Source organism: Carettochelys insculpta, chromosome 2 (genome assembly GCF_033958435.1).
Source record: "Carettochelys insculpta isolate YL-2023 chromosome 2, ASM3395843v1, whole genome shotgun sequence".
Taxonomy (NCBI): domain Eukaryota; kingdom Metazoa; phylum Chordata; order Testudines; family Carettochelyidae; genus Carettochelys; species Carettochelys insculpta.
In genome coordinates, this window is record NC_134138.1 from 48,586,830 (window position 1) to 48,614,502 (window position 27,673).

Genomic DNA, 27,673 nt, shown 5'->3' on the forward strand with positions numbered 1-27,673 from the left:
ATATGCAGGACATAATGGGTGGTTTTGCTGTGATGGGCTTTCCTAACTGTGGTGGGGCAATAGAGTGCACATCCCTATCTTAGCACCAGACCACCTTGCCACAAAGTACATACACAGCAAAAACTACTTCTTGGTGGTGTTGCAGGCTCTGGTGGCTCACTAGGACCATTTCACCAACATCAACATGAGATGGCCGGGAAACGTAAATGATGTGTGCATCCTTAGGAACTCTGGTCCATTTAGAAAGTTGCAGAATGGAACTTTCTTCCCATACTGGAAAATTACCATGGGAGACGTGGCGATGCCAATAGTTGTCCTGGGAGATCCAGCTTACACTTGCTCCCTTGGCTCATGAAGCCATACACAGGCAGTCTAGACCGCAGTAAGGAGCAGTTCAACTGAAGGCTGAACAAGTACAGAATGGAGTCGGAATGTTTAAAAGCTGGGTTCAGGACCTCAGCAAAAGCAACATTCCCCTCATGGTGGCAGCCTACTGTGCGCTCCACAATTTACAGGAGAGCAAGGGGGAAAGTTCATGCTCGGCTGAAAGGCCAAGGCACATCTCCTGTCCACAGTTATGAGCAGCCAGACACCAGGATAATAAGGAGAAGACAGTGAGGGATGCTGCTAATGGGAGAGGCTTTGAAAAACAGCTTTATGAATGATCAGACAGCAACATGACAGTCATGTCTGTTGCTGTTAAAGGTGTCCCCTGTATGATGTGTGCTGAACTGTAAACCTATAAAATGGCCCCTGCCCCTCTTGTACAACACAAGCAATAAAGACACTGTTTTTGAGAGGTTATGAGTTTTTATTTAGGAGAAAAAACGAAGCACACAGTAAAGGAGTTCACGACCAAGGGTTTCAGAGATGGGTAAACAAGGCAAGAGGTGTTCTGCAATCACAGACAGGGATACGTCAGCCTGGTGCTCTGAGATGCATCCCTGGGACGAGAATGAAAGGCTGCCCTTGATCTCCCCGCTTCCCACACTGTGGGGTGCCAAGGTGGGGGAGGGTATGGAACATAGTGAGGAGGGCATGCGGTTCAGCATGGGCTGCAGTGGGACTCTGTTCTTCTGCACTAGGCAATTCAGGAGATCTGCTTGCTGCATTATCAGCTTCATCTCCTCCTAGATCTGGATTTCATGCTCTCTGAGCACTCTCCTTGCCTCCCAATCCACCATCCTATCCTCCAGTGAGATTCTCCTCCCTGCATTTAACTGCACCCTCTCCATGAGAGCAACTTGCATGTGCTTCACTAACATATCTTCCTGTCAAAACAAAAAAGCAGTCAAGTAGCACTTCAAAGATGAACAAAACCATTTATTAGGTGAGCTTTTGCGGGACAGACCCATTTCTTCAGACCATAGCCATACCAGAACAGACTCAATATTTAAGGCATAGAGAACCAAATCAGAGAGCAGAGGGGCGGGGGGGGGGGGGGGGGAGAGGGAGTCAAGAATTAGATTAAGCCAAGTATGCCAAAAAGTCCCTGTAATGGGACTGACAGTGAAAAACCCATTACAGTCAACATACTACACCAACTACAGCGAGCATCTATGCAACACACTCTCTAAGAAGCTGAGGAACCACTTGATCAAAATCCTTTACAATAAACAAAAGATAATTAAAAATGAACTCTCCGAAATTGAAATCATCATCAATCAGGCATCCACGCAAGACCCCACAGAACGAGGCTTTACCTGTGCTCGACAAGAAATTTATAACACACACTTCCACTTTCTGCAAAAAAGACAAGAGAATAAATTTTCTACATTACTTCATACCTCAGGATACTTCAACTACAATAACGACAGCGCAGCTAACAATATTGCTAACCTTTCCAGCTACCAACTCAGCTCAGAAGAAGAGTCCCTCTTATCCTGGGGTCTTTCCTTCTGCCCTACTTCCTCAACAAATTTAATACAATTCTGTGGTGACCTTGAGGCAGTCTTTCGCCACCTCCATCTAAAAGAATTTTTCCAGCACACCTATGAACAACAGTCTGACTGACTCAACCACCCCACCAACAACAAAAGAAGAAGAACTCTATGTGGACTCCCGAGGGTCGTAGTGAAAGCCTGGATTTCTACGTACAATGCTTCCACAACTGTGCTCAGGCTGACATTTATACACAAACAATGCCAAATGAGACACAATCTCAACTATGCTGAACGCTACACTGTCCACATTCTCAAAAATAACCCAGACATTATAATCAAACCAGCTGGCAAAGGGGGTGCTGTTGTCATCATGAATAAGTCAGACTATGAACAGGAGGCAGCCAGACAACATTCCAACACCACATTTTACAGACCTCTCTCCTCTGATCCCACTTTGGAATTCCTAAGGAAATTATAACAACTACTTAAGGAACTCCCTGCTGCCACCCAGGACCTTATCCACTCAGACACACCATCTGAGCCCCAGCCTGGATTATTCTATTTACTTCGCAAAATCCACAAACCTGGAAACCCCGGACACCTTATCATTTTGGGCCTTGGCACCCTCACCACTGGACTATCCAGTTACGTCGACTCCCTCCTCAAACCCTATACCACCAACACTCCCAGCTATCTGCAAGATACCACCGACTTCCTGAAGAAATTACAAAACATCAGAAAAGTTTCTGACAACGGCATCCTTGCCACTACGGATGTAGAGGCTCTGTACACTAATATTCCACACAAAGACGGATTACAAGCAATCAGGAATAGCATCTCCGATGTCAACACAGCCAATCTGGTGTCTGACCTCTCTGCAACTTTGTTCTCACTCACAATTATATCCGATTTGGGGACAATTTATACCTCCAGATAAGTGGAACTGCTATGGGCACCCGCACGGCCCCACAATATGCTAATATATTTATGGCTGACCTGGAACAATGATTCCTCAGCTCTCATCCTCTATTACCCCTCCCTTAACTTAAGATACATTGATGACATCTTTATGATTTGGACCTATGGTATAGAGACTCTAGAAGAATTCCACAGAGACTTTAATGATCTGCACCCCATCATCAACTTATGCCTCGATTACGCCAGGCAAGAGATACATTTCCTGGACACTACAGTACAAGGATGGCCTGATCGGTACCACACCGCACCGGAAACCCACTGATTGCTATCCTTACCTACACCCTTCTAGTTTCCATCCTGCACACATAACTAGATCCATTGTTTACAGTCAAGCCCTTTGGTACAATCACATTTGCTCTGATCCAACCGACAAGAGACCAAAAACTACAAGATCTCTACCAAATATTCATAAATTTCAATTACCTACCAGGAGAAATAAAAATAACAAATTGACAGGGCCAGACGAATACCAGAGATCAGCTACTCCAAGACAGGCCCAAAAAAGCCAAGAACAGAACACCACTGGTCATCACCTAGAGCCCCCAACTCAAACCACTGCAACACATTGTTAAAGACCTACAACCTATCCTTAACCAGGATACCACACTCCAGAAGGCCCTAGGTGACATGCCTGTTCTTTCCTACAGACAACCTCCCAACCTTATGAGGATTCTAACCAAACAGCCACAGTCTGTAGTGCAGGAATACCGGTCCTGGGACTTTTCCTTGCAACAAAGCCCGCTGCCAGCTTTGTCTACCATATCTATTCTGGCAATACCATCACTGGACCTAACCAGGTTACTCACAGAATCACGGGCACATTCTCATGTTTGTAACCAACCAGGCTCGGGTTCCCCAGAAACGAGGCTGCACCCAGAAGGCGAGTGCTATATTTGGTTTATTGAAAGTGTGACGCCCGCGACGGGAGACCTGGAAACGCCGCAGTCACCAGTGGGGGAAAACCCAATGTGGTCGGAGCTTTGCTCAGGGGAGAGGCTCTGTAACAGGCCTCATAACACAACTAATAAAGCTTACACTCATTTACATAAGATTGCTTAAAATTGCCTATGCATTACTTTTACTATCTCTTGTGGCCTACTGCCAGCTTAGGCTTAAAGTTTTGGCAATCATACTTTTTTGCAGCTGTTTGCCTCGGCAGGATTATTTAGTTTGCAGCTTTTCACCTTGTGCAGATTGGTCTGTTTGGAATTCTCCTGAGGATTCACAGAGGGGTCAGACTGCACTCTCGACCATTACAATGTCTTCTCGCACCCTACAATGTTCCTCAACTAACCAACAACTGCCAACAATGCCCAGATGCTTTGTATATTGGACAGACTTCAAACTCTCTCAGACAAAGAGTTAATGGGCACAAAACAGACACCAAAACATTCCTGATCCACAAACCAGTTAGTCTACATTCTAATGGAGTGGCCCATTCTGCTAATGACTTTAGAGTTTGCGTCTTATTGAAGAACAATTTTCAGTCTGCTTTAAAACGAGAAGCTGCTGAACTCTCTTTCATATTCAAATTCAACACATAACACGTAGTTTGAACCGGGATGCAAATTTTCTGGGACATTACAGCAGCTCTTTGGCATACTTGGCTTCATCTAATTCTTGACTCACCCCCGCAATCCCTCTGCTCTATGATTTGCTCACCTTGACAATTTTTTTCTGATTTGTCAACTTTGATTACTGTTTTTGGTTCTCTATGCCTTAAATATTGAGTCTGTTCTGGTATGGCTATGGTCTGAAGAAGTGGGTCTGTCCCACGAAAGCTCACCTAATAAATTATTTTGTTAGTCTTTGAAGTGGTACTTGACTGCTTTTTTGTTTTGATAGTATATAGACTAGCACGGCTCCCTCTCTGCTATTATATCTTCCTGTGTTTGTTTTTGCCTTCTGATCGGTGCCAATATAACGGCTGGGAGTGGGGGCAGTTGTCAAAATGCAAGTGAAGGCCAAACATTAGGGAGATACATTTACTGTACATAAGTTTTACAAACACACAAAGTAATTTAATGTAAGAACATCTGTGGTAAACAGTAGTAGGCATCCTTCAGTCTGCATAGACTATGGATCGCGCCCTGTTTGTGTGGCAAACAACAGAGATGTGTTATGTACAAGGACAAAGATTTGCTTTTTGGTGTCCTATTCCCTGTGCAGCAATTACTACACAGAGATCTTAGGAGACCTGTTTGACTTGGTTTGCTTCTAGTCATGGCAAGGCACAGATCGGGGCATGCTTGCAAGTCATCTGTGGGACTGTGGATTCCAAAAGCAGTTTCTGCAGATGTGCATGTTGCAAGTCGGGGCATGGTGGCTTTTGGGGCTGTGACAGTCACAGTTGTCATGTGCTTCCCCTCCCCCATTTGCTGCGACAGTGAAAGATTCCCTTTTCCCGGGAACAGGGAGTTGGGTGGGGGTGGGAAGGCAAGGCATGGCAGTGTGGCTTGTGCTTTTGGGGCTGTGTGGCTCTTGCGATTGAAATGTGCTTCCCCACCTCTTCGGCTGAAACAGTGACAGTCTCCCTTCCCCCAGGAGCCTGATGAAGAGTAGAGAGAGGGATATACCAGGCATGGTAGTGAGGCTTGTGCTATCATAGCTGTATGCCCTTAAGTTACGCACACCTTTCCCTGCTTTCTTTAAGTTTCAATGTGAGATATTAATCTTAGAATAACACACATTAATAAGGAATGGATACTGCCTGAAATGGGGACAGAAGGCTGGTCAGTAAGCTCCACTGCTCTGTGTGGCAATGACGCCAGATTACTTACTTCTGGCTTGGCGTGGAAACATGTTTGATTGTGGAGAACAGAATAAGGCAGCTCTCCCCGCAAACCCTGTGAGAAGGATTAAAAAGAGTACCATTCTGAGAGCTTTCTAGAGATGTGCCCAGGAGGACTGATGCTCCATCCCCAGACACGTTAACAAGTTGTTCTTGGAGGCCTGAGCTACGCAGATACAGTGTCTGCTACAGACCAAATCCAATTGCCTTAACCTGTAGCATGATTAAAAATGAGAACTCACCAGAGGTGCCCTTCCTGCCATCAGGATCCAGCTACGAAATGTCCTGGGAGGAGGGGATGAGATCAAACGTTACAAAAAGTTCCTGGTCATTGGTTAGATCAGCTGCTCTGCTTGTCTGCTGACTATTTTCCTCCTCCTCCTCATCTACCATTTCTTCTTCATTGTTGCCAGCGGCTGCCTGAGGAATCTCTTGGACGGTATTCACGGCCTGTGTTTGAGCGGGGGAGGTCCCACCCTAAAATCTGATGCAGCTGCTCTTAGAAGTGGCATACTTGTGCTGATGCCGCAGAATGTCCGTTTGCTTCCTTTGCCTTCTTTTATGCCTGCCTCAGCTCCTTTATTTCCACGCACACTTCTGGGCATCCCTTGTGTATCCTTTTTCCAACATGCCCTGTGAGATTTGTCATACGTGTCTGTATTTCTTTGGCAGCTTCATAGTTTTGCCAGCAAAGCTCCACCTCCTCACCCTCCTGCTCCAGGAATAAGGTGATGGATGACCCGCATGCGCCACACTGGAGCTTGTCTGCAATGCTGGGAACTCATGACCAGATGTGCTGCTGTGGTGTGCTGCCTGCTCTGCTCACCAGGCTGGCCAAACAGGATATGAAATTCAAACTTTCCTGGGATGTTTCCTGTACACCTGGAGAGCGGCAGAGCTGAAAATGCTGGCCAGTGTGGTCATATTTGGACACTGAGAGACACTTCCAGGAAACAAAGAACATCACATTTCACAATGTTTCATCTGCACTACCCTAAACTTGGCCATACAAGGTTGAATTTGGCATCACTCATCGTGAAAAGCAGTACAAAAAAAAAAAAAAATTCAAGCTTAGAAGCCCTTAAAGTCAGCAGAAGAGAACCTGTAGTGTGGACTGATTGCTTAGAAAAATGAACCTAGCTGATAGCTGAAAGTTCAGTGGGTAGTACATTGGCCTTATAAACCTAGGATTGTGAGCTCGATCCTTGAGGGGGCCTTTCAAGGGTCTGGGGCAGGTCAGATTTAAAAAAAAAACAAAAAAAACTGTAAGGGGTGGCGCTTGGTCCTGCTAAGAGGGCAGCGGGCTGGACTCTATGACCTTCCAAGGCTCCTTCCAGTTCCATGAGAGGTGTAGCTCCATATATTCTTAGAAAAGAGGAGGAGATGTGGGGAGGGGGAGGATATGATAGAGGTATATAAAATCAAGAGCAGTGTGGAGAAGGTGAATAAAGAAAAAAGTTATTTACTTGTTTCCATAATATCAGAACTAGAGGACACTGAATGAAATTAATGGGCAGCAGGTTTAAAACTAATAAGATAAAGTTCTTTTTCACACAGTGCACAGTCAACCTGTGGAACTCCTTGACAAAGGAGACTCTGAAGGGTAGAACTACAACAGAGTTAAAAGAAGAGCTAGATAAATTCATGGAGGTTAGGTCCATAAAAGACTATTAGCCAGGGGTAGGAATGGTGTCCCTGACTTCTGTTTGTCAAAGGCTGCAGATAGATGGCAGGAGACAAGTCGCTTGATCATGGTCTTCGGTCCACCCCCTTTGGGGCACCTGGCACTGACCACTGTTGGCAGATGGGATACTGGGTTAGATGGACCTTTGGTCTGACCCAGTAATGACCATTCTTATGTTAAAATCAGCTAAGTTCAACTTACTCACCTAATGTAGGCCTGAGATCCTAACAATTCACTATTTATACCAAGAACAAATTTAAGAGAAGGAATCATGGGGCCATGCAAATACAGCTGCCTATGAAATGGAAGGAACTGACCAGTCTGGGACCTTGGCTCTCAGTGACTGATGCCACAAGAGGCCAGCACACTATGGTTTCTAGAAGGTTGCTAGGTATTCAGGAGTCACACTGGTGGGAATGGGAGAAGTGTTCTTATATCTCCCAAGTGGTCACCTTGAACAAGAAATCACCTAAAATGCTATTTTTATTAAATTGTCAATTCCATGGCCAGAATAAGATTGCAATGAAGAAACTCCAGTTATCTGAACACTCAGGGTACTATATTTGTGCGTCTGTTCATGTTGGTCTCTTCTCTAAAAGACAACCAATACTTTGACAGCACAGCAATAACGCAATTGAAAACACTTGCCTGTAAGACACCACCTTCCAAATTCTGCCATTTAAGAAAGCTTCCCTCTGCATCATATGAAGCTGCCATCAGCTGCAGTTTTATATTCTAACAGAAGACAAAAATGTTTTAAAATACCAAATAATAATTATAGGCACACATTTCACATTTTTCAATACTTCACTAGAGCCATGAAATGTTATATTCATTCTCTTTTTATATTTTGTAAATGTAAATATTAATCTTGATTCCAAGATTAAATGCTTCTTAAATTTACTTTTCAATTCTTCTGATGATATCTTTATCATCAGTGTGATGTGAAAAGTAAAGGTTGTAAGAAAAATATTGACTACCTTTTTTCCATAATAATTTGCTGATTTGTTGGAATCGAAGGCCGCATCTACACTAGCAAGTTCTTTTGAAATATTTTGAATTATTTGAATTTGAATTTGAAATATATTGAAAGTGGCTCTCTGAAGTATCCAGTGGAGTTTCTACACAAAAAGGTTCTTTCGAAATTAAATCAAAAGAACATGGCACTCCTTTTGAAAGCACTCTTCTACTACCATTTCAAGAAGACCGCCTTCTTTCGAAAGAAAACGTGTAGATGCTCCACCGGCCCTCTTCCTCCCCTCCCCGCCAAAGGAGCAGCGCTTGTGGCACCAGATTTTTCGATCCCTGCCCTGTTCTTTCAAGAGTGGGGGCTGTGTGGACACTCCTTCCAAAGTGCAGATCACTCTTTTAATCTGCTTTTTTGTGTGTGGATGCTCTCTTTTGAAAGAGTTCTTTCGGAAGAGATCTCCTGGAAGGACTTCTTTCCAAAGATCACTGTATTGTAGACGTAGCCAACAGTTTCTAAGGAGATAGTTTGATTTTGATGAAGTTGTTTTAAAAAGCAAGCAGGGTTCCAAGATACTGAAAGTCAGGTACCTCAGGGCTTCCAGGGTTTGTAGACCTAGGGCATCTCACCAGGCAGATTGCCTCAAGTCAAGGACTCTTTTGTGAAGAATTGCAAAAATTTTGGGGTTTTATTCCAAATCAAAATGAAATTAGTTTTCAAAGGCATGAAATCCCTCATAAAACAAAATACTTTTGGCCACTCTTCTCTAGTGAGCCATTTCTTTGGCTATTTCCTAAACACTGTGTGTCATATTATGCCATCGATTTCAAAACAAAGTGCTCCAAAGAAATTAAATAGGGTGTCTGCTTAATAATCAATGGACTGATATATTCTTTGAGGTACAGCCAGGGCAACTACTGGTGAAGAGTAAGCATAACGGAACACTGTTTTTGATAGGTTCTTAAAACCTTTGGTTTGTTTCTCAGCAACAGAGTGCAGAGAAAATATGCTCTTCTAAACAACTATTTTGTCATCAAATGATTGTCTTTTTGAAGAATTAAATAAATTGAGACTAATACAGTTAGCCGCAACATGAAAACAATGGTTTAATCATAAAAAGAAATAAAAACATCAAAATGTTAGTTAACAAGCTACTGAGTAAATTGTATGTGAGACAACTGGATGATGGTGGTTGTCATTTCTGAATGCAATTAAGCAATAACTGAAGATGAACTTGGAAATGTAATTGCTAAACAGTTTATTACAACCAGCACTCTTTTTTGGTAACTTGTTCAAGTTTTAGAGAGCATTTAACTTAAATTTATGACGATTGCATGCAAAATAAGGAATCAGTGGTATATCTTGTAAGAAAAGGACATTTTGTATTAAACTCCCAGGTCAAATCCATGCCTTGTACAACTCAATTAGCCTCTACGGAGTTATACCAGAGATGAATTTGACCCCCTAAATATCTTCATGTTTTATAATATCATTTTTATGCCTACCTTGTTTGCTCCTTTAAAACTGAAGCTTGTAGGAAGCTGGGTTGTATCAAGTACTTGAGATGCTAATCCTGGTTGGTCACCATAATACAACCATGGAAGATTCTGTCTCCTGCAAACAGTTATATTTTGTTTTTTTCACGTGGCCTTGATGTATTATGCAAGACTACACATCTGTACGAATTTCTGGGTAAACACTGATATTGAAAAAGTGTGTGAATTGATAATGTTATAGAAGATGTAACATACCAGAAGGATACTGAGTGAACAGTGCCTAAGCCTGCTGTTTTTGCAAAGACATATTGAAACAGACCACATGCATCACTACTGGTAGAGCTTAATGAGTTCATGTTCATCACACACATATTTCCAAGTGCTTGGCACGATGTTAGATTGGAGTACAGCTATGAAGAAAAAAAAATAATAAAGAAAACTATTGCTGATTGTCACATACTGTTGGTAAGGCAAAAATGAGGTAATTAAGAGCTTAACAACTCATCTCTACAGCTTTAGTTTTACTCAAGATTTTTACTTTGTTTATATCTAATATCTTCACCCAAGAAGACATTCGACTCTACATTTCTATTTGGATTGTGTATGGCAACACACAGCCAACATTATCCACGTTTTATACACAGGTCACCTGGATTTCCAGATTTTATTCTTTTAAATTTTAGGTTATGATCTAATTGAACAGTAAATTCAAAGTTTGAGGCTCAAAAATTCTGTTTTTTTGACTTCAGATGCTCATGTTGTTTAATGTCAAGATTTCTCCAAAGATCTAAAAACAATCAATACATATCTAACTTGATTACATTAACAAGCATCATATATTTCCTCTTCTGTGAATGTTTCACCGTATTAAAAATGCAGAGAATGCAGATTCTGTAGTCATTATTTCCGTTCACAGAGATTAAAATTCAATGATTAATTGAAACCTAGTCGGTAAAGCCAGCAGCCAATCATCACTGAAAACTTGAGCCAATGATGAACATCACGAAATAGCCAAGATAAGATGACAACTGATCATGAAGTATTTTAAAATATATCAGCATTTTTGGTTTCCAAATGAACCCTTTTCTACAAGTTATTCATACCTTTGTTAAATTCCTTTCGCTCTAATTATCTGCTGGAACTTGGGTAAGACCCACACCTATACGTAGGTATTCATGTGGCCCTCACCCTCTTAGGAGCTAAGCACTTCACAAACATTAATGGGTTACTCCTAACAAAATAAAGAACAACTATCATCCCTACTTAATACTGTAGATGGGAAATTGAGGCATAAAAGACTAAGGCGACGTCTACACTAGCCCAAATCTTCGAAATAGCCATGCAAATGGCTATTTCGAAAATTACTAACAAGGCGCTGAAATGCATATTCAGTGCCTCATTAGTATGCTGGCGGCCGCAGCTCTTCAAAATTGCCGCTTTTCGCTGCTGCGTGGCTCATCTAGATGGGGGTCCTTTTGAAAGGACCCCACTAACTTCGAAGTCCCCTTATTCCTATCAGCAGATAAGAATAAGGGGATTTTGAAGTTCCCAGGGTCCTTTCGAAAAGGGCCCCCATTTGGATGAGCTGCACGGCAGTAAGAAGCTGCAATTTCGAAGAGCTGTGGCCACCAGCATGCTAATGAGGCACTGAATATGCACTTCATATGGGCTAGCGTAGACATGGCCTAAGTGACTTTTACAAGAAATCTGTGGCAGAGCACAAAACTGAGTTCTGATCTTCTCAGTCCCATTCTTGTGCCTTAACCAGAAGCGCTCTTTTCTCTGTGATCAGAAAAGACTCTAATTAACCAAAGCTGACATAATAAAATGAAAAACATTAAGTAATATTTTTAAGAAATCAAATTTAAATCTCAATTTTTAATAAAATGTGCGTTTTTTGTAAATTAACCAAAGTCTTCACCTTTATCAAACTGAAGAACCATAGACTCTCACAATCGTCTGTTTTTTTAGGGCGCGGGTATTCTTTCAAAGATGATTTTTCACTTGTTTGGGAACTCTTCTCCTATACTAATAACTGCCACTAGCCTTGATTACTGACTAATGTTCTTTTTGTAAACTCCATATCTATTTTCTCCGCTATGTATATTGTAATCTCTAAGTTTTCTTTAAAACTAAATTGAATACATCAAGATTCAAAAATTGCCACGTATTACGATTTCAAGACTTACCAGACCAGATTAATACTTCTTTTAAGTAAAATACAAGACAAAAATTCAAAACATACTCAAAACTTACCAAACAAGCAGCTGCTGACGCTTGTAGGTGTTTTATAAACCATGCTGATATCACTGTTAAACCCTGTAAATAAGAACCATTACAATACCTTCTTTCAGCTGCAAACAGAATGTCAATCAACTCAATATATCATACACTGGAAAATAATATGGCATAACTATTGAAATACTTGGTGCTTTTTTTCCCCTAACTTTTCTAAGAGCTCTTCTCATTGAAAAATATTGTCCATTTGGAACTGACCTATCACTAAAAGCTACCGCTTGGTACAAAATATGTACTATTACAAAGCAAAAGTTTGTGCTGCTTCAATAAGTTATATTAATCTCCAAGATATTAATGCCTGAACCAAAAAAAGAAAAGACTTTAGCCTTGCACATGCATGCTGCTACAAGTGGGCAGATTGTACTGCCCTTGAAGTGTGCCCGTGACTTCAAAGGGACTTAGTGCTGTTACAAGGGTCCATGTATGTGGAACAGCTTCAGGATTTCATTTGACAAAAACCTCACTGAATTTGATAATTATACACAGGCTCCTAACAAATTCACAGCTATGTAAATCATGTCATGGACTGAAATTTGGTGTTCTCCTGTGAAATCTGTGGGACAGCATTTCTCAAACTGTGTTCTGGGCAATGTGAATAGTTGTTCCGTGAAATGAATTTGATGCTAGTGATACTTTTCCTTCTAAAATATAAATTGTGTGTGTATCAAAAATACTAAGGTATGTGAATAGTATTTAGATTGTAAGTATATTAATATTTATGATGCATTCAAAAGAGTATAAGTCTTAACATGTGACTTGTGCCAAAACAATCAGAGCTGGTTCAGATTGTCTTGGCACAAGTCATGTTCAGAGAAACTATGTGATGCTGCACCTGATAGGAGGATCCATCTCTCCAGCACTGTTCCTAATAAGCAGATTTGTCATCAAAAGATGCAGAAAAAACTCTTCCCATTAAAAAAAAGTGAAATATTTTTATTTTCCAGTAGTTTTTTGTTAAAAAAATTCATAAAAACACAAATTTAAAAATTAGTTTTCCACACCTAATTTTTATTTTCCTTTTTGTCATAAAAATGTTTTTTTAAGCTTTCAGGAAGCACAATCTTTTTCCGAACAATACTGTCCTTTCTATTTTAGTACAAAAGAACGTCACCAACCATTGTTTTGACTGTTATACTGATGTTTTGTTTTGCCTTTGTACTTAATTGTATGTTTACTATCTGTCCTCCTAGCAGAAGGAAATTAGTTGTTCATTCAGATGATTTTCTCTTGTTTTTTTTTTTGTTCTTTGTAAAGTAAAAGGCATCTAAAATAAACTTAACTCTCAAATCAACTTTTGAGCATTGACGTGTACAAATTTTTTGGTATGAAACCCTCTGCCCCTCAACCAGCATGGTGTGTTCCACCAATATATTCCAAGCCCAAAAGAGTTCCATGGCCAAATTAGTTTGGGAAATGCTGGGATAGGATAATGTTTGCCTTCAATTTTCTTACTGAATGATGTTAAAAAAGGTACTGAACAACTAGTGCTAAATAAATTGTTAGTTACCACACACACAAAAAAAAAAAAAGCATATTCTAACTCTGGATCTATATAGAAACATCCAATTTACATCAGTTAGAGATCCACTGTGAATTCAGGGAGGCATACAAGTTTCAATGCTTACGTTTGCTCACAGATGATAACTTAAAGAATTCATCTTTCTCCAGGGAAAGAGAAAGACATATCAGTGTACCCAATTTAGAAAATGAAAGAGAGTATAAGGAGGGCAACTGACTTACATAGTCTCTTTGGTTTATAAGAAAAGAGAAAGTATAGTTTTGAAGCTTGGCCATTTCTTTTTAATTATAGTTTTATTTTACCGATTTCCAGAAGAGTGAGAATGAGTGTTCTCTAAAAGGATGTCTCCAAGCCCTTTGAAAACTACCATTTTGTTGCACCACTCCTTTGGAAGACCTGTGTTGTAGCAACTTTCCCTCAGAAGGAGAATCTAGCAAGGATATTACATGCGTTCAGTAGGAATAAATGAGAGTCAGAGAAAATGAAATCTACACATATCACCTCAGTTTATGCTTGCAACACCTAGATTGCCAAGTCCTGAACTTACGCACACGTTTAGTATCCCCCTGAACTACCAGGCCAGCCCCACAAGAGTAAAAATGTTATAGTACTGATTGCTTCAAGAGATATTTCAAAAATCACCAAAAACTAGCATGAATCCACAGCTGATACATTTTACACCACGAACACAGAATATTGGTACTATTTCAACATAGGTAGCAACACTTTCAGTCCTGAATGCTGCTTGACACAAGGATTTTTGAAGACTGCTTCCAACTGAAGTAATACAGTATTTAACTTACATAGTTCTAATTGAACGTACAATAACTCTGCAATGAGTTACCTTATACATCTTCCCCCAGCCTAAAACAAACTGACTTAAGCGCCCCAGCTGTTTGGGGGTGGAGTAGATATCACTTGTTTTGCGCAATTTCACATGAATTAGCTCATATCTCCCCAAGGCTAGAAGCTAGCTATTTGGTACAGGGTCACAGAAAGAGTAAAAAGTTACATTAATGTAACATATCACAGGACAGAGTCTATCTGACAAATCTTGCAGGTGCCTGGAACCAATTCTGTGCTGATTTAAATAGTAATGTGGATAACCAGTCTACAAAGCCTTAAAAAGGAGAGCCAGGATGAGATATATGGTCTGCTTCAGGACAGGCTACACCCCATTTTGTGTTTAGACATCAACACGCAATTTTAAAAGCTGTTGGAGAGAGAACCATACCCAGCACATTTACTCAGAGTTGTTTTGTTGTCTAGTCTGTACATATATATAGTCTCTAGCACCTTCTCGTTAGTGGTCTGAAGTACAACCTACACCAGTCAGATTGGCTGTGCTGGTCACTGTAACTATCACTAAACTTAAACTAGAGCTTTCCTTCCTCTGTACGTTACAGAGGGGCTTCCTGGAAGACTTTTAACATCCCTTGACAGAGCAGTATTGAATGACGCTGGATAACTACCTTTCATTTATATAGCACTTTATATCCCAGGATCTCAAAGTACTTAAGTGTTATATGACCTTTTTACACAGATATAAATTGAGCCATTGAAAATGTAGCTGCCTTGTCCAAGATCACGCAGCAAATTATTCACAGAATCAGAACTATCGCCTGGTCCTCTAGACTTTCAGGCCCCAATTAAATCAGTTAACTATGCCATTTCCTTGATGGACAAATACTTTCTCACATAAGACCTCTCACTGAGAGGCACTACTGTACATGCAGCAGAATGGAATAGAGCATGGAGAATGATAATAAACTAACTTTGCTAGATATACAAGTACATGAAAAACTGAAATAATGCCAGGAATGAGAAAATCTGCCACTAAAATTAAATTGGGTTTAAAAAAAAAAAGCTTTTTATTTTAAAACATCTTACCACAAAAAACCCCAAATCTACTATATAGAGAGTTTGTGCATTGGTCTATCTGTGTGTCTGTCCTTCTGTCTGTGAACTGGTTAGATCAAGAACTCCTCCTAAATGGTAAGAGCTAGGATGACCAAATGGTGTGCACAGCTTCCTCATATCATAACTTTAAGCATGCTCAAGGTTTGGTTGTGCCAGGACAATGTGAAGTGTGATATGAAGAAAGCACATTCCACAAAATGGAAAGGAAGGGGTGCGAGAGCAGGGACAGCTATACTCACAAAATTACCACACCAGGGCAGCAAGCCAGGGAACAATTATGCTAATTAATGACTACAGTGGGGACAGCAAGTATCCCAGCCCTAGGGAGCAGCAGCTGTCTGGCAGCATGGACGCCACCATCCCAGCCTGCCCCAGGGAGCACCTACTGGCTACTGTGTAACCCAAGCAGTCTCAAGGCCACCAGAGACACACACACACCCTACCCTGGGCCAGCCCCGTGGAGAAGCCAGTGGGTGGTGTACACAATCTCCCCTACCCAGGGCAGCCCTGGGGAGAAGCTGACAGGCAGCCTTCACAGCTCGACTACCTCTGAAAAAGGCCTGTGGCCAAGGCCGTGCAGCCTCCCCCACCCCAATCTGGGCCAGCTGCAGGGAGAAGCCAGCAGGTGAGCAGTGTGGCCCCAGCCACCCCTGGGGAGGGGCCCTCCCCACAGCTGGCCCCTAGGCAACACTGCATAAGTCTTCCAGTCATAACATGAGGCAATTTGGTACAGTTTTAAGACAAAAACCACTTACTAGTTGTCCATAACGTACAGTTGCAATTGCCTTTGAGGGGAAGTTTCCACTGCTACTGAAGCATAACCCTCCTGTCTGAAAACATAAAATTACAAGACAGAAATTCCAGTTAAAAATATACATACATATATAACATAACTTCCGTGCTTCATACTTCAATATAAGCTGTTTGTTTCACTTACCAAAATATTTGGGTCTGAACAGTCACAAGACTTGCTTATATTGATGAATGTGTGTTCACATCGTACACACCTATAAATCACACATACACAAAATACAAACATGAAGAGATCACTTAAAACAGAGTTAACTATAAGACTTCATAATGTGAAATGAACTGCTAGCAAGGTATTCCTTCAAATGTTATTAGAATAAGCTTGTTCAGTTATGGGAATGGAATGTGTAGCAAGAACCATAAAAGATAGACATAGCATGTTGGGAAAGGGTCACCACAGTTTAAGGAGAAATCATGTCTTGTCAATCTACTTGAATTCTTGGGGTGAGGGGGGAATCAACCAGCATGTGAACAAGGGCAATCCAGTGAATATGGTGCACTTGGACTTTTTGAATGCCTTTTAATAAGATCCCTCACCAAAGGCTGTTCAAAAAATTAATAAATGATCTAGAAAAAGGGCAAACAAGCAGTCATGTAGCACTTTAAAGACTGACAAAATAATTTATTAGGTGATGAGCTTTCGTGGTGCAGACCCACAAAAGCTCATCACCTAATAAATTATTTTGTTAAAGTGCTACATGACTGCTTGTTTGTTTCGTTAGAATACGAACTAATATGGTTACTTCTCTGTTACTGGAAAAAGAGGTAAACAGAGGTGGCAAAATCTGCAGACTCTACAAAATTACTCAGTATAATTTAGTCCAAAGCCAACCAAGAAGAAATACAAGGGGGTCTAACAAAACTAGGTCCTGGTGGTCACTCGATAATCAGTAGAATGTCTTCATGTCACCCTCCTATTTGTGAGTCCATTGATGGCTGATCAGCCCAATTTTGGATCTGCAGATCTTATCACAGAAGGGGCAGATGTTGGTAGCTGTTGGGGAGAGGTGGGACAGTTTCTGAAACTCTTTTCTTCTTCTCCGCTTCTCCTTGTCTGCACTGTGGGAGGACCTCTCAAATTGTGCCACCCTCTCAAGGATTACTGTTCTCCACTAGGGATGGACTTGGGCAAGGTTTTCCCCCAAGTGCTGATGCTGATACTGCACTTTTTCATGTGTGCCCTCAGCATGTCCTTATATCACTTCCACTGGCTCCCCAACGCTCCTCTGTCCTTCTGCAAATTCAGAAAAATTACTCTGTTTTCGGAGGCACTGCTCAGATATCCAAACCATGGTGACCAGTCCAACAAAGTTCTTGAAGAATGATAATGGCTTCAACTCTTCCAGGATGCCAGTGTTTGTGCACTTATCCTCCCAAGAGATCTTTAGGCTTCTTCTGAGGCAGTGTTGATGATATTGATCAAGTGCCTTCAAATGATGCTTGTATGTTGTCCAGGTTTCACATGCATAGAGTAGTGTTGGAAAAAAAGTCACTGCACGGGACACAAGGAGCTTTGTCTTGGAATAGATGCCCTGGTTCTCAAAGACTGTTTGTCTCAGGTGGTCAAAAACAGAGCTTGCACAGCTCAGATGACGCTGGATTTTTGCATCAACGTCGACTTTAGTGGAAAGATGATTTCCAATGCATGGGAAGTGCTCCACATTTTCCAGCAGCTCTCCATTGACCTCAGTAGAAGGTGCATGAGATAGTCCCCTTGGTGAAGGTTGGTGGAGCACCTTGGTATTTTTATGCTCAGTGTGAGGCTGAGATTCTCATATGCTTTGATGAAGGCACATAAGATGGTCTGAAGGGCTATGGGAGAAAAAGCAGCAACCATATTGTCATCCTCACACTGAAGCTTCATATTTGAGGTGGTAGTGGTCTTGCTTTTAGCCTTTGGTCTCCTGAGACTGCAAAACTTCCTATTCGTTCTATAGACAATCTTCACACCATCTGGAAGCTTGCCATCAATGAGGTGAAAGGCCATAGCAATAAAAATGCAGAACAGTGATGGGGTAATGATGCAGCCTTGCTTGATTCCCATTTTGACCTCAAAGGGGTCACTTTGGGATCCATTGCTGCTCAATACTGTGGCAGTCACATTGTTGTGAAGCAGCCTTAAGATGTTAATGAATTTTTTGGGGCAGCTAATCTTTGACAGGGTGGTCTACAGGACGCTAAAACTGACTGAGTCGAATGCTTTGGTCAGGTCAATGAAACTCATATATAAGGCTTGCTTTTTGTTCACAACATTTTTCTTGCAGTTGGGCAGTGAAAACCATGTCTGCTGTTTCTCAGAATGATTGAAAGCCACACAGGGATTCTTGGAGAATTTCTTCTGAGAGTGGCACGAGTCGATCTGCAAGGACTCAAGTTAAGATTTTTCCCTGCTGTTGCCACAGAGAGATTGCAGGAGAGTTAATGGCGCAACAAAATGATAAAATTCTGTGTTGATAAGTGTCAGATAATGCACACCAGAAAAGAAATCCTAACTATACATAGAAAATGTTGGGTTATAAACTAGAATTATCACTCAAGAAAGATCTTGCAGTCAGTTTTTAATGCCTCTCTGAAAACATCCACTCAATATGCAGAAGCAGTCAAAAAAGTTAATGTTAGGAACTGTTAAGAAAGGGACAGACAGTAACACAGAAAACATTATAGAAATCCATATTATTCTCACATCTTGAATACCGTTTGCAGTTTTGGTCATCCATCTCAGAAGAGATGTATTGGAATTGGAAAAGGTACAGAGCAGGACAACAAAAATGGCTACGGGGCATGGAACAGCTTGCATATGAGGAGAGTTTAAAGACTAAGGCCGTTTACCCTAGATGAGAGACCGACTTCTACTGGTAAGAAAGACCAGCTGTCCTGCTTACATGGAGCTCTCCGTCAGCTCTGTGCAAGCTCGAAAACTTGCCTCTCTCATCAATAGAAGTTGATCCCACAAAAAAAAAAAAAAATAGTACCTCACCAACCATGTTTCTCCTTTATCCTCGACCAACAGGACTATAGCCACTGCAGGTCCATCAATTTTTTTTACCCAAGATGGTCTGATTGTCCCTAAACATGGGACTACTAGACACTGGAAGTAGATGCACTCTTTGCCCCTGGTTCGTTCCTCTTCCTCCCTCCATTCTGGAAATTCTGGGAAGGTTGGTCAGGCATTGCCAATCACGGGGCACCCCAGCTTTTCCCCATGATTGCTTCAGCCCAAGTTGCCAGACTATAGCGGTCCAAACGGTACGTCATTAATATAAGAACATATATGATCCCATTCTACCACTGATCAGAAAGAAAAAGTTTTTAATTGTAAATTTAGAATCCTGGTCCTGCAAGGTAATGAGCAACCTCAACTTCTGCTGACTTGAACACAAGTTTAAATCTCTTTGCCAATTGCTATTTGGATTGCCACAAAGCAATAGCGACTCCCTATAGTGGGGCAACAGGAAATGCTGCAATTAGCCAGAAATATTCACGTTACCCAACAGAGAGCTTGTTCCAAGAAGCATTCCATTTAAATCACTACATCATCAGGAACCATATAAAGCAGCTCTGAATATATCAATTTAGAAGAAGCAAGAACATTTACCTATTTCCTAAGAGATTTGAAGCAGCAAATGATGGTTCGTTACCATCACAGCGTACACACACTGCTTCATTCAACAATGTGCCGTTAACATCTCTTTCCACTAAGTGAAGAAAAAATAAAGTAAATACAAGCAATAACATCATAGATTATGCCAGCGGTTATAAAGCTGCTTACAAAAATAAAGCTTTAAAAGAACGTGTCTCAGAAAATCTGGTTCAGAAATTAATGCAGCATCAGTTTGCATTTTCTAACATTCACAGACCACAATATACATAAAATATCCTGTGTAAATTAACATACACACCCCAAACACACATACAGACAGGCACAGTTTTAATGATACACAAGGGAGGAAATTATGTTCAAAAGAACAACAGACTATTTGCAAATTGCAAAAATTTGGAGTAAGAAGTAATTCTCTTTGAACAGCAGTAATGTAACCATAATTATTCTGGGATAAGAAAGAAGAATTTCAAAATGTAAGCTTCCAAGATGACTAATAAAAATCACAGATTAATAGTGTTGAAGAACTAAAGTAGAGATGCTGCACAAAGATATCACAAATGCAGGAATACTTTTTCAAACTCTTTTGGGCTGTTTCTTTGAGGTTCCATTTTCATATTTTCAAATTTTAGATTATTTGCTTGATGATAAGAAAAGTGTTTTGTATGCCTCATGATGCTTAATGGGAGATGTTTCAGACAGAAATATTTTCTGGGTCTTAGGAAAGGAAGAACAGTTTAATATTAAATGATAACTGAATGTGTCTTAAAACCATCTTCAAGAACATATTTTTAAGACTTAAAATCAGTGATGAGGAAGAATGAGCCTAATACAAAGACATCTGGTTTCTGTTAAAAATATATATAACTTTTACATAACAATCTATATACTATACAAGCTAGGGCCTGCATCTGGCCACTTTGCCCCCTCCCCAACATGCTCCCCAGGCCAGGCATGGGACAGACAGCCCACTCTGCTGTCCCTGGCTGGGCAGCTGGCCTGCTCTGCTGGTCCAGGCCAGGTAACCAACCCATGCCAGCCCTGGCCAATCAGCCAGCCTTGCAGCAGCCGCAGTATCCAATCACCAGGCAGCTGGCCCCAGCTGGTCCCTCAGCTGGTCAGGTGGCCCTGTAACAGCCAGCCTCAGCTGGGTAACTGGCCCTGTGGCATCCACAGCAGCCATCCTTGGCTGGGTATGCAGTCCCGCAACAGTCAGCCACAGCCAGATAACCAACCCCGTAACAGCCAGCCCCAGCCAGATAGCCAGCCTCATGGCAGTTGCAACAACTGGCCCCAGCTGGGTAACCAGCTCTGCAACAGTCATAGCAGCAGGCCCCAGCCACATCACTGGCCCTTTGGCATGCTGGTTAACTGAATGTATCGGTTTTCAGGTGTCAGGTAACAGGGCATTCGCTGTATACAGTAAACCCTTGATATGCACGATTTTGAGATGCACTTAACTTGCATTAAGGCAAGTTAAGTGCAACTCAAAATCCCTCCCTCCCCTCCCCCCGGCTCAGCCTCCCTGGCTCTGCTCACCACCCACGCATGGCCCCAGCTCACCCCCTACCCCTGGCTCTGGCTCACCACTCCCAGGTGCGGCTCAGGTTCAAACTCCACCGTTCCGTTCAAACCCCCACGCACATGGCAGCAGTTCCATCCTCTTGCCCCAGTTCAAACCCCCCACCTCACCCCCGCAGCATGGCTCACTGCCCAAGCAGGACTCCAGCTCAATCCCCTGCCCAAGTTCAACTGCACCCCACCCCTGTGGCTCTGGCTCACCTCCACTGCAGCCTTAACCCACTCCAGGCTTAACCCCCAAAATACCCTCCCATGGCTAGGGCACTCATATTTCACTGTCCCAAATATGGGACAGGGAGATATTGGGGGGAGGGGTGGCTCCTCATGGCTGCACCAAGCCCCAGGGAGCTGGCGCCCTCCCCACCCACCCTCAGCCCTGGGGAAGCAGCAGCTGTAGGCACTCCCCACCCAGAGCCCTGGGGAACCAGCTGCCATGGGCATTCCACAAGGGAAAAAGCCACCCCTGACTTACACGAAATTTCATGTATGTGAAGTTACGTGGGAACGCAACCCTCGTATAAATCAAGGGTCTACTGTACGCTATATATGTGCATCTGTCTGTCTGTCCGTGAGCCCAATTGTCTTAAGCAGTAAGAGCTAGGCCCACCACATTTGGTATCCAACTTCCTCTTATCATAACTTAAAGCAAGGTCATGGTTTGGTGGTGCCAGGATAATGTGATGTGCCTGGAATGCAACTGTTTCATATCAAATGGAAAGGGTGGGGTGTGATAGCTGGGACAGTTATACTCACACATGACGACAAGGGGACAGCAAGCAGAGAGGGCAGTTATATTCATGCATGACCATGAGAGGTCAGTGAGTGCCCCAGCAAGCAGCTGCTGGCTGGCAGCATGGCCCCCACCACACTAGCCTGCCCCAGAGAGCATCTGCTAGCTGCCATGTGGCCAGTCTGGGCTGACTCCACCCTGGGGAGCACCCCCAGGCCAACCCCACCCTACTTATAGAATCATAGAATCATAGAACACTAGGACCGGAAAGGGCCTCGAGAGGCTATCGAGTCCAGTCCCCTGCCCCGACAGCAGGACCAACCACTATCTACACCATCCCTGACAGACATCTATCTTATCTGTTCTTAAATATCTCCAGCGAAGGAGATTCCACAACCTCCCTTGGCAACTTATTCCAGTACTTGACCACCCTGACAGTTAGGAACTTTTTCCTAATGTCCAACCTAAACTTCCCTTGCTGCAGCTTAAGTCCATTGCTTCTTGTTCTATCCTCAGAGGCCAAGAAGAACAAGTTTTCTCCCTCCTCCTTATGATACCCTTTAAGATATCTGAAAACCGCTATCATGTCCCCCCTCAATCTTCTCTTTTCCAAGCTAAACAAGCCCAATTCTTTCAGCCTTTCTTCATAAGTCATGTTCTCCAGACCTTTTATCATTCTAGTTGCTCTTCTCTGGACCTTCTCTAATTTCTCTACATCTTTCTTGAATTGGGGTGCCCAGAACTGGGCACAATATTCCAGCTGAGGCCTAACCAGCGCAGAGTAGAGCGGAAGAATGATCTCTAGTGTCTTGTTCACAACACACCTGCTAATGCATCCCAGAATCATGTTTGCTTTTTTTGCAACAGCATCACACTGTTGACTCATATTTAACTTGTGATCTACTAGAACCCCTAGATCCCTTTCTGCTGTACTCCTTCCTAGACAGTCTTTTCCCATTTTGTATGTGTGAAACAGATTATTCCTTCCTAAGTGCAGCACCTTACATTTATCTTTATTAAACTTCATCCTGTTTACTTCAGACCATTTCTCCAATTTATCTAGATCATTCTGAATTATGACCCTATCCTCCAATGTAGTTGCAACCCCTCCCAGCTTGGTATCATCTGCAAACTTAATAAGCGTACTTTCTATGCCAATATCCAAATCATTAATGAAGATATTGAACAGAACTGGTCCCAAAACAGACCCCTGTGGAACCCCACTTGTTATGCTTTTCCAGCAGGATTGAGCACCATTAACAACTACTCTCTGGGTACAATTAGCCAGCCAGTTATGCACCCACCTTATTGCAGCCCCATTTAAGTTGGACTTGCCTAGTTTGTCGATAAGAATATTATGCGAGACAGTATCAAATGCTTTACTAAAGTCTAGGTATACCACATCCACTGCTTCTCCCTTATCTACGAGTCTCATTATAGTGTCAAAAAAAGCTATCAGGTTGGTTTGACACGATTTGTTTTTTTACAAAACCATGCTGGCTGTTCCCTATCACTTTACTACCTTCCAAGTGCTTGCAGATGACTTCCTTAACTACCTGCTCCATTACCTTTCCTGGCACAGAAGTTAAGCTGACTGGCCTGTAATTTCCTGGGTTGTTCTTGTTCCCCTTTTTGTAGATGGGCACTATATTTGCCCTCTTCCAGTCTTCTGGAATCCCTCCCGTCTCCCATGACTTTCCAAAAATGAGAGCTAACGGCTCAGCTACCTCTTCTATCAGCTCCTTGAGGATTCTAGGATGCATTTCATCAGGCCCTGGTGACTTGCAGACATCTAATTTTTCCAAATTTTTCCAAATACTTGAGCCCCTTCTCACCCCTGCGCCTCTCTCCCCTCCCCTGAGGTCCTTCTCACCCCCTTAGGTGGGTGCACACAGCCACTCTCGTCTGCCACAACTCCTCCCCTACATCTCACCCTCCTGACTTTAGCCCACGCTCAACCTCCCAGCCCTGACTCCATTGTACCCTCCACTCCCAGTCCCCTGCTCTGAAGGACATGAGCAATGCTGGGTAACTCTTCTAGTACTAAATATTTCTACAGCAAGTTCCTGAACTTAGCACATAGCCAAAAAGCAAACTCTGAGGTGAGGATGACAGTGTGCTTTGCAACAAGAAGTCCTGTGGCACCTTATAGACTAACAGGTATTTTGGAACATAAGCTTTCATGGGCAAAGACCCACTTCCTCAGAAGCATGAGTGGGGGGTTCCAGAGGAGGGTTTAAGTGTATGTATTTATGAAAAGGAGAGAGATGTTTTTGCATTGCTCCTGTTTCCAGTGTAAAATAAAGAACAAGGAGTCTATCCTACATCTGAGAAGGTTTGAAACAGGAGACCTATGTTTCAGTTCAATAATCCCTGTTAAAAGAATTCTTCAGAACTGTGCCACCTTGCAGCAAAGAATAAGATTTTAAATGTATCAAACTGACAGAAGCCTTTTACGCTTCAAGCAAGTCTATAAAAATCAGGATATCCAAAGACCATATCCTACACTTGCCTTTTTGTTTATAAAAGACCTGTTGCAGGAACAGCATAAACACATATTTGACATAAATGAACACTGAAGTCCATTGAATGTATTAGCAAATTTTCTTGCTGTGAACACTCTGACTGGTCTAGGCTGAATCTTGCAATCCTTATTTAGTCAAAAACCATTCACGTAACTAAGGGGTGCAGCACTGAGGTACTTGTCTCAGGAGAGCCATTGAATGAGACAGTTTTAATCCACAATAGTTTCTTTAACCAGACTCTACTGCTGGTCCTTATGTGGGATCAGTAATTTCTGCATTATGTGGCTGGAAACTCTTTACCTTTGTTTATAACTAATACATTTTGATAAACTTGCTATTATTATTCCATTTTTTCACTTCAATCGGTACTGCTACCTGCCAGGGTTGGGCAGAGGGGGTCTGGTAAGATTAACGAGTCTTTAGTTTCACCTGTTACTTTCAAATCCAAGGACAATGGTGGCTACAAGACAGTTTTGTGTGCTATGGATTTGTTTTTTTGGGTGCAGTGGGAGGGGAGAAAAGTCAAACTTAAAAACCAAGATAAACACACTATACATTAGAACTATTGAACAACAGTATGATAATTTTGCTGTTTCTGATTGTTAGTATTACTCACCATGTTGTTTTGACTAATGCAAATGTTTAAGATCAACATTTCATACAGTGTATACACGTCTTACCTAAAATTTCGTTAATGGAACATTTACATTTTCCTTCCGTAGTTAAGCCTTTGGGACACGTAATACAATTCCATCCATCTTCAGTAATGCCATTCTAAATAAAGTTTAAAATATTTGTAAAATCCTTTATTAAAGTCTATCAAAACAGCTAACAGTGACCCATATATTATTTAAAACAGAAATTATTCTGTTATTTTAACATGGCTAACATTCACAAAGCTATCTGAAGAACACACTAGAGTTCCTAGCAAAGAAAACCTTTGATATATTATTTGGGTCCCCATTCAGACTTAAGGATCTATGTAGACTGATCTGTTTAGAGGTCTGAGGTCACAATACCATACCTAGCTAGCATGTTAAGAGGAGTTTTTAGTTAGCTTTTAAAAATTATTCAAATTAGTTGAAGCCCATTTATGCAATCTTAAAAATAAAGTGCTGTTTAAAACTGTTTAATAGTAACAGAGAGGAAGCCGTGCTAGTCTATACACTATCAAAACAAAAAGCAGTCAAGTAGCACTTTAGAGAGTAGCAAAATAGTGTACTAGGTGAGCTTTCATGGGACAGACCCACTTCTTCAGACCATAGCCAGACCAGAACAGACTCAATATTTAAGGCACAGAGAACCAAAAACAGTAAGCAAGGAGGACAAATCAGAAAGAGATAATCAAGGTGAGCAAATCAGAAAGTGGAGGGGTCGGGGGTGGTGTGTGTCAAGAATTAGATTAAGCCAAGTATGCAGATGAGCCCCCATTGTGACTCAGAAAGTTCCCGTCCCGGTTTAAACCACGTGTTAATGTGCTGAATTTGAATATAAAAGCCAGCTCTGCTGTTCCTCTTTGAAGAACGGTGCAAAAGTTCTTTTTCAGTAACAAACATACCTTGAGGTCATTAATAGAATGCCCCATTCCATTAAAATGTTGACTAACTGGTTTGTGGATCTGGAGTGTTTTGATGTCTGTTTTGTGCCCATTAACCCTTTGTCTAAGGGAGTTAGAAGTCTGTCCAATATACAAAGCATCTGGGCGTTGTTGGCACATGATGGCATATATGATGTTAGTGGAGGAGCATGAGAAAGCGGAGGTAGAGTGAGGAGCAGGGATGGAGCATGAAAGCACAAACTCTTAGTGCGCTGAAAGTGCTGGGAGGGAGGGAGAAGAGTAGGAAGTGCAGGGTTCCAGTGTCTCAGTGGATAAGAGGTGTATGGGGGAGGGAATCAGAGAAGGTCCATGAGCTCCAGGTGGAACCCCAGTGGGCTGCGGACTGCTGTGGCCCACTGAGATGGACCCTCTACTGTCTACTTATGGAACACAGCATGGTCGGTGGTGCTAGGACAGGTAGGAAGTCTGCCACAGCACCCCTGCTGAGCCAAAAGTAAGCCTGCACCCTAAACTCTGAATCCCACCTCAAATCCTGCAGGCTGGTCTAAAGATGTAACTATATTCTGGTGCAGGCATCAGCAATTTTGTTCAACAGGGTTGTTAGAAAAAAAGTCTGAAAACCACTGCCTTAAGCCACGCCATCACTGCAGAGCATGGTGGAGAGAAAGACGAGAGTGGGACGTCACTATTCTACTCCCCTATTCTCATCTTATCTCTCCAGAAGTTCTACTATAAGGCCAAATGACGAATACTATGTTATAGCCAACACTAGGGCATAATAAGCCTTAAGACAAAGAGAGAAGACAGAAATGGAGTTATGCTTAAGAAGGTTTTCCAGATCCACAAGAACCACCTATGGCTTTAAAATAGTGGGATTAAAGAAGCTGATATGAAGTTACACTTTTACTTTGTCTAGATACACAGTAAGCATTGATAAGGTAATTGTCAAAAGTGAATAAGATATGTATAATTGAGGATCAAGGTAAACATGGCTGCTCGTGTTAAAACTCAGATGAGGTGAACAAAGGGAGGAAGGTAGAAGGATATTGGCTAGGCATTACAGTGCTGAGTCTATAAAAATACCAAAAATAGATAAGAAAAAATAAGCAAAAAACTAAGAAATTAGCATACGGGCCTCATAAAAAGAGTGGTCTTTGTGCAGAGAGTGAGCCATCTGTCATATAGGCTATGTCTTAGAGAGACAGCCATGTCACTACAGCCATGCTGCTGGTAAGGTATACCGTGTAGCTGCTCTCCTGCCAACAAATAAAACCACCCCCAACAAGGGGTGGTAGCTTTGTCATCAGGAGAGCACTTTGCACTGTCCACACTGGT

General features: G+C 42.0%; 1 protein-coding gene across 1 annotated transcript in view; it reads right to left on the reverse strand.

The window, feature by feature from the left end:
• TMEM67 (transmembrane protein 67) overlaps positions 1-27,673 on the reverse strand; it is a 68,744-nt gene that overhangs the window by 32,712 nt on the left and 8,359 nt on the right. The window contains exons 3-10 of the mRNA XM_074986941.1: positions 25,461-25,554; positions 19,942-20,041; positions 16,474-16,543; positions 16,292-16,366; positions 12,056-12,118; positions 10,055-10,209; positions 9,809-9,917; positions 7,985-8,071 (exon numbers count right to left, since the gene is read on the reverse strand). Of these exons, the coding sequence (XP_074843042.1) occupies positions 7,985-8,071; positions 9,809-9,917; positions 10,055-10,209; positions 12,056-12,118; positions 16,292-16,366; positions 16,474-16,543; positions 19,942-20,041; positions 25,461-25,554 (753 nt within the window). The remainder of the gene's footprint in view (positions 1-7,984; positions 8,072-9,808; positions 9,918-10,054; positions 10,210-12,055; positions 12,119-16,291; positions 16,367-16,473; positions 16,544-19,941; positions 20,042-25,460; positions 25,555-27,673) is intronic.